At 25.2% G+C, this 14,116-nt stretch overlaps 1 protein-coding gene across 1 annotated transcript in view; it reads left to right on the forward strand.

Moving 5' to 3' along the window:
* The first annotated feature begins 1,338 nt into the window (after positions 1–1,338).
* Positions 1,339–14,116, forward strand: part of LOC135922778 (uncharacterized) — a 44,999-nt gene continuing 32,221 nt past the window's right edge. The window contains exons 1-2 of the mRNA XM_065457246.1: positions 1,339–1,591; positions 1,701–1,748. Of these exons, the coding sequence (XP_065313318.1) occupies positions 1,423–1,591; positions 1,701–1,748 (217 nt within the window). The 5' untranslated portion in view covers positions 1,339–1,422. The remainder of the gene's footprint in view (positions 1,592–1,700; positions 1,749–14,116) is intronic.

The following is a 14,116-nucleotide window of genomic DNA, read 5'->3' on the forward strand; positions in this document are numbered from 1 at the left end:
CCAATATAGCGAGAAAACTAAAAAATATTGATAAGGAAATCAGATAATATCTTTTACAGACATTGTAACTTGAATAATATGAAGATTAATTTTTAATATTTTATTATTTATAATAAATAGATGACGTTAAATAATTGAATGCAAATTGTTGCTATATTTATTATCAAGAGCATTGATTAGTAAAATTTGTTAAATTATAAACTGTAATATATTCTCTAACTATCAAATATGTCTGTAAAAATGGAATTTTACCTAGTATTTTGTAACTAATTCCATATATAGAGGAATATCAACTATATATCTACTTACTTATAAATAAATTTCTTATAATTGTTTGGAATAAATTAATACCATGTTTTTATATTAATGTATATACAAGTAATTTATTATTTTTAATTCCCCCCCCCCCCCCCCTTAGGAAAATCTTGGCTACGCCTATGTATAGCCTTATATTGCTTTTAAGAACCATTATCAATTCCCTTTTTTATCACTTGTAATTCTTTACGCAAATTTTTTTTTTATCAGAGATCGAAAATATTTTATACTGTAATAAATAGATTTTGTACTGAAAAATATTATTTTTAGAAATGTCTTGTATTGCTTTAATTATTTTTATGCTAGTTTATTTTGTATGCAAAATATTATAAATGACAAAATATGAAATTCAGAATAATTGTCTAGAGTTAGCATATTTTAAAAATGTACCGCAAATTGGGGGGGGGGGAATGGGTTTTTAAAAAATTAGTAAAAATCAATAAAACAAATGTAAAAGTTTAAACGCCATCAAATAAGAATCAGAAGCTATCCAATAAAGTATATTATCACGAAAAAAGTCATCTAATACCCCTTACCATGAAAAAAATTGTTCGAAGATTTTATACACTATTAATATTTAAGAATATAAATTTTTTAGAGTTCCATCATATTAGTATATTAAAAAATCAATATTGGAATTAGATTTTAATCATAATAAAAATTATTAATATTATTATTAGCTAATTAATATTTCGTACATAATTGGGTTTTTACAGACTTGATACTTATAGTTATATTCTAATCAATAATCTTAATCGTGTTAGATATTTAATTATATGTAAATGTTCATTTTTAATACCTATAATTTTACGAACACATTATGTAAATCCCTTTATTTTCAATACTTTTGAAAACATGATAGTCATCATCTCATCAAGTAATATGTAGTATCGATTTTTCTCGTGAAATAATTTCGAATCAATATATTTAAATTTTTTTCCACAAATTTTTTTGAAAATTATATAACTATCATAAATGTAATGTAGCTCAGTGCCTAATAGGATAATTTAATTTTTTTTAATAATTATATAATCATAACGTTGTTATGCTCTGTTAGATTGAAATGGTTATCATATATCATGATGATAGCCTAATTTATGAATTGGAATGATTCTAACAACTGTACAGCTCAATATACCTATTCTTTTAATCTTGCTTATAAGCTCTTATAAAATTACAAGGATTACAAATTTAGATTACGTAGATAGTGATAATTTCTTATCAAACAATATATATCAAAATACAGATTATGACAATTCTGAAAATTTAATTTATGGTAAGTTTATAATTGATTAAATTGAAATTGTTCAGTTGTATTTGATTAAATTAAAATAACTAAGTTCTATAAAATATAATAATAAATTTTTTGATATCATTTATACAAGAGTGTTCTAATCATGATGATTGCCAAGAAGGAAAAATATGCTATACAAGTAATTTTCATTTTATATCTTTGTAATTAAAATCTATTAATTTAATTTTTTCTCTCTGAAATTAAAGATCATTATTTTTAAAATGAAAAAAAAAAAATTTATTTATTTTCCATTATTTTTGCTAAAGTTAGGTTATGGATAAGAAATATACAACAATTACAATTTTTTATTACTTTTTATCTTGGAAATTTGAAAGTATTGTTATTATTTTTATTTTAACATTATTTTAACCCTTTATAGCATAGGTGGGATTATGAATATCCAGTCATTTAAAAACTTTATTACTCAAGATTCTTTCTATATTTTTGCCTGGATATTTTTAGTAACTCAATATTTTTATGTAAATTATATATGTGCAAAATTATTTTTAAATTTGTATAGTCCATGAGATATAATGGTTTTTTGGAGCTTGAGGTCTACATAGACCCTATGGTCATCTGTAGTGTTGTTAAACGGCTCATTTTGAGCCGATTTTTTAAAACGGCTAACTCAATATTTTAGCCAGAAAAATATTGCCTAAGCCTCGAGATTTCGATAATATATGCCTAGACCTTTGTTCCTTCTATAAGCAAAATCTTGAGGCTTGCGTAATATTTTTCTGGACAAAATATTGAGTTAGCCGTTTTTAAAAATCGGCTCAAAACGAGCCATTTACACTAGTCATCCGTATAACTTTTTTCATTTCTGGATTTTTATACATTATTTTTATTGATTTAAAATTATATTATATTAATATTTGAGCCTTCAAACATTTGTCATCATCAATATATTTCTATTTATTTCATATTGTTACATTATATAATAAGTTGTCATTTTTTTGTATAATTTGCAAAATTTATCAGAAGGTTTTAAAATGACAATAAAATTTTATGGAGTTTATTTAATATAATGTTTAAATTTTATTCTAAGATATAGCAGGGCATCCAGAATTTCGTGCTATTTTTTTCCCCTGTACTATGAAGGGTTAAAATAAATAAAATCTTTTTATTGTGAAAGTTCAAATACAGAAATAAGGGTCATGCAGAAGTTGAACTCCCATTTTTAAATTTATTTACTCATAAAAAATAATTTACTATATATTATAAGAATCAAAATATTTTTTTAAACAAAATCAATTTATGAAAGAAAAAAATAATAAGAAAAAAAGAGATAAAGAAAGAAAACAAAAATAGAAATGAAAGGATTGAAACAAGTAAAGATGAAGATGAAATGATAGAAAATTTTAGAACCCAGATTAAGCCAACATATATTTATCAAAAGACTTTCCTGGACTTTTTAAAAGAGATTCTGTTTCCCGTTTTTATAATATTTTTTAATCCTCATTCTTAAGGTTTAAATTCTAAACTCTATTAATAAGAATAAAATTAACTTTAGGTGGAGGGGGCACTTAAAAATGATAAACTTACTAAAAAAAAAGAAAATTCTTCAAAAGTATCAATGAAATTTTTTTAGGAATTGACCATTCACCTAATGACACCATACAAGTTCCAAAGTTTTTAAAACTTTAACGTTACCTAACCAAATGACTGTTTTGGCCACGTTTTTTTGTGATTTTCGATAAAGTTTGCAAATGTTTTGTTTTTGAATGTAGCCTTATATAAACCATGTAAAATGAATTCAACATAATTTTGAATATACTTATAAATTAGTTTTACATTTGTTAGCATTTGGTCTGATTTATCTCGATTCTCAAACATTCTAAAAAGGGCTTTTTGACCCCCTATAAAATTTTAAGAGAAGCTTCCGCTTCCGGTTTTTATATTTGACCCTATTTCGGGGTTTAGCTTATTTTTAAACCTAAAAAATGAAAAAACACTATTTTTAATATCATAACAAATTATATTCCTATAGAAATTTGTTTTTTTAATTAAAAAAATTATATTTTTCCAATTTCATTAACCATCATCATCGTTTATTTATAATATCTTCTTCCATTATATTTATTTTAAAAATGAATATAATTTTGACTCTCTAGTTATATCTGCTAATACAAAATTTATTGATTATTTTTTCGTTTGCCTTCTTCGTCCAAATGGTTAAAAAAAGGTTTGTCAAATATATATTTTTTTTAAAAAAAAGAGAACCCTTAATTAAAATATACAACATTAAAAGCATTATTAGTATAGTCTCTAACTTAGGTTAACAATATTTCCCTATAGGCCTATCCAATCACTACACAATAAAATATAACTAAATTTTTATCCGCTATTTTGATATATCGGATACAGATACAGACGTTTAAAAAAATTGGTCGTTTCGATATATAAAAAAAGAAGTTACATATCCTTAATTATTAGGGTTTTCAGTAAGAAGGGAAGCTAAGGGTAAGGATTATTTCAACTACGACAATATTTACGACCTGGCCGGAATTATTTTTTAAAATACCCGAGCCGGGCTATATTTTTTAAAATTAAATATTTTAAATCGCCATTATTAGATATATAAATTAAAAATAATTATAATATATTAAAGAAATCGGGGGTCTAAAATTATAAAACCCGGGCCGGGCCGAAAATAATTTTGTTTAAAAAATCCATGCGGGGCCGTGTAAATGTTGCCTCTGCAGGTCTCTGATATTTATCTTTCATAATCAATAACATGAAGAATCAGCTGCCTTGGGCTGTTATTATCTTCATAAATAACGCTGCTGCTGAGACATAACTTTATTAAGTAATTTATTTCAGTTTAAAATTCAACCTTCCTTTTTTGGCACATAAATCCTCATTTGATTTTTTTTTTCATTTAAAAAAGTCGAATTCTTGTACTATAAGGAATATACCTTAACTAATAATCTTAGGATATAGAAGTACATATATACTAACTACGGTCCTAGGGCCTATTTTTAGTAAGCACGAAGGAAAAACCTTAGATCCTTTTGAAATCCTACACCTGACACATGGGGAATAGGGGTATGACGCAAGATCGTCATTGAAATTGGAGGGGTATCAGGAAGAAGTGAAGTAGATAGACTGATTTTGATTTTCTTTTTTTTGCTAATTTTAAATAGGTAGGCACAGGGAATAAGAGGGGAATCTGCTAATATAGATTTTTTTTTCCTGGTATATATCACTTCAAAAGAAATTAATTTGCATATCTCTTTAGTAATATTATAAATAAAATACTGTTTTACTACAACTTTAAAACAGAAATTATTTATTATGAAAGCATAAGTCGGTCACATTGTAAAACCTTGTAAAATGACCCTTTTAAAATTGTTCAGTAGAGGCAAAAAACATTTTTTTAAAATATTTCAATAAAAATTTAATAATTATTTGATAGAAAACATGTTATCATTATTATAAAGTCATTTATTATATATGCCTCATATTTTTTTTTCTTAAAATTTTTCATTATTAATAATAATAGTCAGTTTTTGGGATGATCTTATGCACCCCAATCTGATAAAAAAAACCATTTTCATTCGAGTTTTTAAGTGATGATAGAGGACCTATAAATAAACACATTTCTTTGAAAAAACACTAATTACGACTTGCAATGTGACCTGCTAAGTATAGTTGGATAGTGGCTAAATGTCGGCTAATTTGTCTCAATCTACAGACGAGTGTCGGAGAATATCAGTTAACATTAAGACCTTTTAATTTATTTTACTTTCTTATAAATTTGAGCTGATATATTTTTAAGAAAAACTCAGAGGTTAAAATGATAATTTTTTGCCAAAAACTCGGTTTAACCGATATTAACCGATATTTTAGCAGGCTAATAAAAATTGATCTAAACGTTTAAAAATATAGTAATTACTCAACTAATACTTATAAAACAATTTACGACAATTTACCATAGAATATCTTAATTTTTCTTAAATTTATGTATGTTATATGCATTCTTTCTCTATCCAGATACGCAAAATATTATATTTTAACGTTCTAGGTTTTAAATCGCTAAAAACAAAGAAAAATTGGGAATTTCTATTATAAATCTCCTAAAAGCAAATTAAAATATATAATTAATAAAAGGAAAACAAACCTTTGTAAGTTTTAAAAAATCGCTAAAAATAAAGGAAATCATAAATGTTCCCAATTCTGGGAACAACTATGATATTTTATTTATTTGTAGTCAATAGTCAATATAAATACGAGTGTTTTTCCTTAGCATCTATTAATATTATTTTCAATATTACTTTTGATATTTTCTATGAGATATGAATGGATTTCCAATTTTTAGCGATTTAAACCTATCCCATTTTATCGCTAAATTTTTGTAAAAGTAGCTTTAGGACGACACCAATGTTTTTTTTGGTTATAAAAATGTATGATAGATTTTGATATAAAATGATAGTACCAAAATAAGTGGTGTATTATTTTTTTTTCTCTATTCAGACCCACCATTTAAAATTTTAAATAGGTAAAAAAAAAAACTAGTGCACTGCATAGGAATGAATTGTAATAATTATTTCTATTATAATTGTTGTATTTAAAAAAAAACAAATAAAATTTTATTTTAGTGATAATATGTTATTTATTTAAACAGCTCTTTTTTTTTCTTTTTCTGAAACTTATAAAAATTTTATTTTTCAAGAATAAATTTTTATATTTTTTTTAAGAACTAACAAGCCCTAAATGCCAATGTACTGCATTAAAAATAGAATAAGCAATATTAAAAATGTTCTTGCAAATAATGTTGTGGGTCGATTTTTAAAAACGGCTCGATTAAGATTTTAGCCAAAATAATATTATGTAAGCCTCGAGATTTGGCAAATAGATGCCCAATTCGGCTACCTATGAGCAAGTCTCTAGGCTTATTTAAGAACACTACTTGCAAGATATATTATTATTATAATCCAAAATTAAAGAAATCATAATGATGAGAAATTTTTAGTCGCTAAGATACAATAAGGAATAGTAAAAAAAATAGATAAGAAGACATGATAATGATTAGAATAAGAAAAATGCGAAAAATTTTGTAATTCTAGTTAAGAGTCCTTCAGGGTTGGCCCGAGATCCCGAAAGTGAGTAGAGGCTACGCATAAAATCATATATAAAATAATGTCGAATCGAATTATAAGTATTCTTATTTGATTCTTAAATTTTGGTATGAATAACGAATTCTTTTTAAAAAGATAAATAAATATTTTTCAGATATTCAATCGCATCACCCAATTTTTTTATAACATTTTATATTGCGAAATTCATAATCTTACATAAAAGGTCAGTAAGAATTGAGTAATTGTAATTTTAAATTTATAAAAATAAGTTTTCAATTTTCGGTGATCATTCAATAAAAAAATAAATTAACATTGGAAATTCCAGAATTTAATTAGAGTGGCTTAATTAAAATTTTTTTAAAAAATTTATTTCCTAAAAATTAACAAATAATTCTCGTATTTTCTGAAAAATTTATGATTTTCAAAAATATTTACGAATAATGCCAAAAATTCTTACGATCATTTAAATTTATTATTAGTCAAATTTTTTTATAATTATTAAAAAAATATTCCTAAATTTCGAAAATCTATCGGATAATTTTCAATATTATACCAATTTGGGATTCATAGTTTTTATTCAAATTTAAAGATCATCAAAATTATAAACATCTGTATTGTCGTAAAATTATAATTTTTTTCTCTCGGGGATTCGAACCTAATTCGCTCCCTTTTATGATATACTATAACCAATCTGGGGTATTAGTTATTTATAATTGTCTTAAAAGATTATTTTGGTAATAATTAATATCTCACTTTACAAAGCCTATACTTTAAAGAACTACGAAATTAAGTTACACATACCGGTCCGCCCAGGTCTTCCCTAATATAAGAGCCAAACTGAACGCTATCGAATTTCAAATTTATATATTAAAATAAAAATATAATCGATTTTTTCTCAGTTTTCAAGTAATCGATGAATGGATGATGTAATCGTTTTACCTTTGAACCAATTAAAAAGCATCGGTAAAATTATAATATTTATTCACCTAAAACGTGGTTCGCAAGAAAATACGTAGTATCAAAAAGTAGTATTTTAAACAGATAAATTATTTATGACAATTTTTTAAAAATGTAATATTTAAGTTTATTATACACTTATATTATCCTGGTACTATATTTTTTATATATATCAACTTATTTTTAGATTTATATTTTCTTTCTTCCTCAAATTCGAATTTTCTTTTGAATTTATATTGGATAATTGATTTTTTTTCCTTCTCGTAATATTATTATCTCTTTCCCTTCATTATTATAAATATACATTTTTTTAAAATATAACTTTATAATAGGCTCTAGAAAATTTTATAGTTATAAACAAGTATCCTTAGCGGATGAAAGTCTTCGAGAGAGGAAAATTAACGAGTCCCTATAGGGTCTAATTGAACAATTTTTGAATGCCGTTCAGTGTAGACTAGAGCCTTGAATAGAAAGATACGAATCCGCATCGGATGGAACGGAGGGACTCTGACCTGATTCACTTATTAAGTGTTCCTAAAATTCAAATTTTAACTATTTTTCAATAATCATTCATACACTTTCAGCCAACAATATATATAGAATTATTTATTAAAAAAAAATTAAAATAAGTCTTTATAACTTATATAATTGTAGTGGAAGATACTTTATATTAATTTTATTTGGTAAGATCTTTGGAATGATATTATCATGAAGTTGTCAAAATTATTTAAAATTATACTATATATTATTGGTTGACCTCTATCCTATTTCTCTAATTATTTTATTTATAATGATACAATACCATATAATAAATTTTAAGGCCGATCCACGCATTCTTCGATCCGATATTTTTCGATTATTACTAAAAAAGCCATTCGATATTTATATTGATTTTTATTTACCATCAATCTTGGAACCAATGTCATAAAAATAAAAATATTTTTCATTTATAAAAAACCAACTTACTTTTACGAATGATTAGTATTTTTTTTAATTCTCTAAAAGTTAATAATCTCTTTCTTTTAAAATATTTGCAATGTTTATGGGTGAATGTAGTGTTGTTAAACAGTTCCATAGCCGATTTAAAAAAGGGGCTAAATCAAGATTTAAGCCAAATTTTTTTTTACTTTTGGCCAAAATCTTGAGTCAACCATTTTTTAAAAACTGGCTAAATCAGGCCATTTAACAACATTAGCTGAATGTAATTAATTAGATATTTTAAAATCCTCTTCTTGTCGCGATAATATAACAAAAAGGAATGGAAATTTTTTTAACAATTTTGTTTAAACATTACAACAAATAATATTTTAGTTTCTTTCATTAATTTATTATAGTGAAATCATTTATAAAATAAAAAAATTATATAATTATGATTTAAAATGACAAGCCTTCTTGTTAATTTAAAAGCCTTACGGACAAACCCCACCCTTCTAAATTTGACCTGGATGAGATCAGCCCGGCCCTTAAATATTTTTTAAAATTGTTTTCATCTCCACTCATAATTTTTTTTTTGCCAAAGATATAAATAATTTTTTTTCAAGATTTTAAAAATATATATTGGTTGGCTTGTTCCAACCCAAAAATATATTTTGAACAAGTTGCACGTTTTTTTTACCCTGCGGGGAGTAAAATCCTATCACCCGGATTCGGCAGAATTTTTTTGGACAGAAGCGCTACAAATCTGATTTAGAGATATTCTGCAAAAAACTAATCTAATCGAATTTTTACATTATAAATATTTCCTACGAATAATAACAACATTATTCGATTCGGATAGAGAATTAAATTCCATAAAAACATTTTCAAAAATGAAAAGTATTAGAATTTAAAAAAAATGATTTGTAGATGAAAAAAAAATAAAGTTAACAAATAATTTTCAATATTATACGAATAATTTCGAATGTTTACAAACTCTTTTCAAATAATGTTAATAATTTTAAATTATGATAATTCCAAATAATTCGATCGAATAAAATAGTAAAAAAATTATTCGACAGATAATATATTTTCCATATTCGTATTCTTATTCTAAAATTCGAATCGAATAAAATCGAATTAAAGGTCGGATAATTTGTTTTAGGCATAGTATAGCTATAAATTATAATGATACCCATATCACAATTTGTCTTTAAATTATTTTATATATATATAAATTTTTTTTTAAATCCCGAAAATAATTTATTTATAGACTAAATTTTTTTATATATTAATAAAAAAATATTTAAAAATATTTATTCCCCATTTTATAAATTTAAGTATAAATTTATGCTGGGATGGGACGGTCCATTTATTGATTTTATATTGAAATCTATTAATATAAAATTTGTATAAATATATATAATTATAGATTTATTCTGGTAGGAGAAGAGGACAAATAAAACCACTAAAATTACGAACAATAAAATAAATATTAAAAAAAACAGGCAAAGGAAATATTGGTAAAAAAATAATGGGAGAAGGAGAGAGAAAAATAATTATGGAAGGTAATTAGCCCTCTTAATGAATCGTGCAAAATGGCCAAAATAAAGCTAGCCACGTGAGAGACTTTAATGATCAAAATGGTGACACCTAATCAAACTACTAGGTTTCCACTATCCGGGTCTTCCCATTTACACCTGCTTTTAACGGCTCACCCCCCCCCCTGAATGGAACTTTATAATATTTATTTAACATAGATGATTAAATTATTGATTAATTTGTTATGTCAATCTCATTCCTTTTTACCTCTCTTTATTGTATTTCCTCAATTACTTTTACATTGTCGAGATTAAAAATTATTATTTATACATTTATATTATAAAATTAGATAGTACTTGAATTCTTGTCCAACATAATTAAATTTTAATTAGATTAATATTTTAATTAAAGAAATAAAATTATTTTAAAAAAGTAATTATTTTTGCCTTTTCATTTTTTTTTGCTTTCCTTTTTTTTGACGCAAAACAAAAATAATGTGAATAATAAATATATCCATTTTTCTTTGGTTTTCAAAAACTAATTTGGGAAAAAGAATAAAATAAATAATGTAATTTTTTGTTTGAATTTTTTTTTTTTATAAAGGATGAAAAATCAATAATTTAAAAAAATAATATTTTCATTTTTTTCTCTTAATGCTAACAAATTTGGCTAAAAAACGAAAAAAACAAAGTTGCAATTAAAAAAAATTCTACACTTATTTGAAAGATTCGTAGGGATGAGACCTGCTAATATCCGCTAAAGTTAGACGGCGATCGGAGGGTCACCGAACCGCTTTTCCCACTAAAATAGAGGAGTAGGAGTCTCTGGACCAGTTAATCTGACGAACTCCAACTGAGGATACTCGGATTCTTAAATCCGAGTCAGAATTATGATCAGAATAAAATAATAATCTATAAGTTTCGTTTTAACTTTTCTTTCACATGTTTTTCTTTTTCAACAAATGACAAATTATAACCCTAAAATTTGCCTTCTCAATTCGCCATAGTTTTCTTCTTCTCAAAATATAATTCCCCGAAAAAGAGTTTATTACTAAGAAAGCTATGTTATTGGCTACAGAAGGGCTAAAATTAAAATATAAAACCACCGTGATTTAATATGAACTCTTGAGCAATTTTATTAAAATCCTTTTAGCATTATTATGTCCAGCGCAGAGAAAATCACTCACTTAACTTAATATTTTAGAGGATTAGGGGACTTAAATATGACTCCTGTTATTATATTTAATGATTTCAGAAATTTCGAAACATTATATATGCCGGTCCTATCCAAATTTATTCGATGTTACATGATTTACTCAAAAATTTTTTTAGTTTATAAAAACAATTGGTGGTACCAATACCAATATATTCTTGTTTACAATACCACCATTATAAACCATATATAATTAAATATATTGGTTTGATATATTGTTTAAATACAATATACACCAATCCCAATAAATATATATAAGTAGCTGAGAGCCCTTCAAGAATGACGGGGAATCAGAATTTTCTCCTTTATTCAATGATGGATGAATTGAATGAAATTCATTGTTAGGATTAAATAAAAAGTCTTGTAAAAAAGGAATATATCTGTTTGATGGTATCTTAATTTTACCCTCATGACAGCAGTTCTTGAATCTGCCATCTGAGGGGTTTTCCATAAAGATTTAGGGAATCACAACATTGGAACCTAGAGTTGAGCAAGACACAATGATGTTCTTATACCAATGATTGTTGTGCAGGAATATCTATCTAAATTAAATAATATAAATTGTAATTATAATTTAGTACTTTCATAAATAAAATAAATCTGCTGCCTTCTAAATTATACATACAATTTAATAGAAATTAAATATTATAAACGTTTATATAAAAAATGTACAATAAAAGTGAAATATTATTTCATATATGGATATGGCGGTGATTTTTACTTCTTAAATGGTCAAAAATACATTTGTTTATTTGGATTTAGAATTAAACTTAGCATTAAGACATACTGAATATATAAATTTAAAAAATCCTTTTTCAATTGTTAAACTCATTAGAAGCAACCTATTATTTATTGCAGGCGCGTACGCAGGAATTTGGTCTGGGGGGGGATAATAAATTTTTTTAAGAAATATTATTGTTTTTTAAAAATATCAAGCATAAATTTATTAGGACTAATAACTATTTCTAATACACAATTTTAAATTAATTGAATTATAAAAAAATTATATGTAAAGAATCACTTAAATGACCCATAATAGAAATTTGAATTTTTTGAGCCTTTACACAAAAAGCTTCTTATGAATAATTGCATTTTGTATGTTATATATTTACAATGTAAAATTCAATCTTCGTTGTGATTGAGCTAATTTTTCAATTATCTCATCCTTGCTTGTCGTCAAATGTCTATGAATATTCAAAAGATCCAAACCTTTCAATCTACTTTCAGATGTTGTACTTCTTGGTATGTTTTTCAGAGACCTGCGGGCCCGGCCCCCGGGCCGGACAGTATTTTAATTTTTTTAAATATACCAGGGCCGGGCCCGAAATTTTTTTAAAAAAAAACCCAAGCCGGGCCTGAATTATTTTAAAAAAACACCCAATCCGGGCTGTATTTTTTAATACAGCCTATATTTGAAATCGTTATTATTAGCTATAAAAATCAAAAATAAATATAATTTATTTTTAAAAAAGCCGGGCCGGGTCTGAAAATTTTAGTCGGGCCTAAAATTTTTTTTAAAAAAAGCCGGGCCGGGCCTGAAATTTTTTTAAAATAAACCCAGGGCGGGCTGTAAATAATCTTTAAAAAAATACAGGCCGTGCCCTGCAAATGGTACTTCTGCAGGCCTCTGTTATTCTTCTTAAAAAAGAGAATGTTCTCTCATTAGTTTACTAATGGGAAGAGTTTATAAACCCTTTTAATACATTGGGAATCTAATCTAAAATGTGTTTGAAATAATGCAGAGTATCCATAGCATTTTTTGGGACTATATCAACTATAGTTAATCTTATAAACATAGTTATTCAGCTAGTAAGACATCATAACTTTAACATCTTCATAATCTAACAAATATTTTTTTTCCATTATCTGAAAAAGGTTAAGAAGGCTTTTGTGGAAGTAATATTTGCAGATTAGTAAGTGCTGCATGATGAATTAAAAATTCATTTATTTGGATTATAAATGTATTTATATTTAAGATATACTCTTCTACTGATCCTATATTAATGTTTTAACGATGAGCTTGCCTTGCTACAAGTCGAGGGAGACAAATATTAAACACGTATAGCTCTGCTTTTGACTCAACAATAAAATATAAAATATGAAATTCTTCATTATCATTAGCCCTAATTTCCTTGAGTTCTGATAAAATGCTCTCCGCTATTCTCATCTTCTTAATTAAGTCAATGTCATGTTTTGAAAAGTATTACTTAAAATAGTTATATAATTAAATAATACATTCTAATGAGAAATAAAATTTGGAATAGGCATTGAATCCAATAATTTTCTTGCTTCTGAGGAAATATTTCTTTCAGACCATTGTGATATTTTAGTAATAGCAAATATTGGCTCTTCTAACTCCTTAAAAGCTGTTACTGCTTGATGGCGGAGACTCTATCTCGTTGGACAAGGTTGCAATTTCTTTTTCCCTGTTGGACAAGAAGTTTCAGAAATAATTATTATTTGACTAGAAATTTAAAAATGGTAGATAAATATTACGCCACTAAAAATTTGAAAATAATAGTAAATATTATGCCGGAAAACTTGAAATCGATATTAATTGATAAAATAACTTAGTAGATAAATGTGATTAAATGTAATTAAATATATATTTAAGAGATACGAATAAATATTAACAAATATAAATTAATATAAACTATAATATTTTTGAAAAATATATCCGGCATCTGCATTTTTTGGCTTGGTACCCCCCGCTGCGTACGCCAATGATTTATTGTAAAGTTATAATTTAGATATAATTAATAAGAATATATATTATTATTTTTTACCTTAGATAAAATTT

This window comes from Gordionus sp. m RMFG-2023, chromosome 1 (genome assembly GCF_954871325.1).
Source record: "Gordionus sp. m RMFG-2023 chromosome 1, tfGorSpeb1-WG-v2, whole genome shotgun sequence".
NCBI lineage: Eukaryota > Metazoa > Nematomorpha > Gordioida > Chordodea > Parachordodidae > Gordionus > Gordionus sp. m RMFG-2023.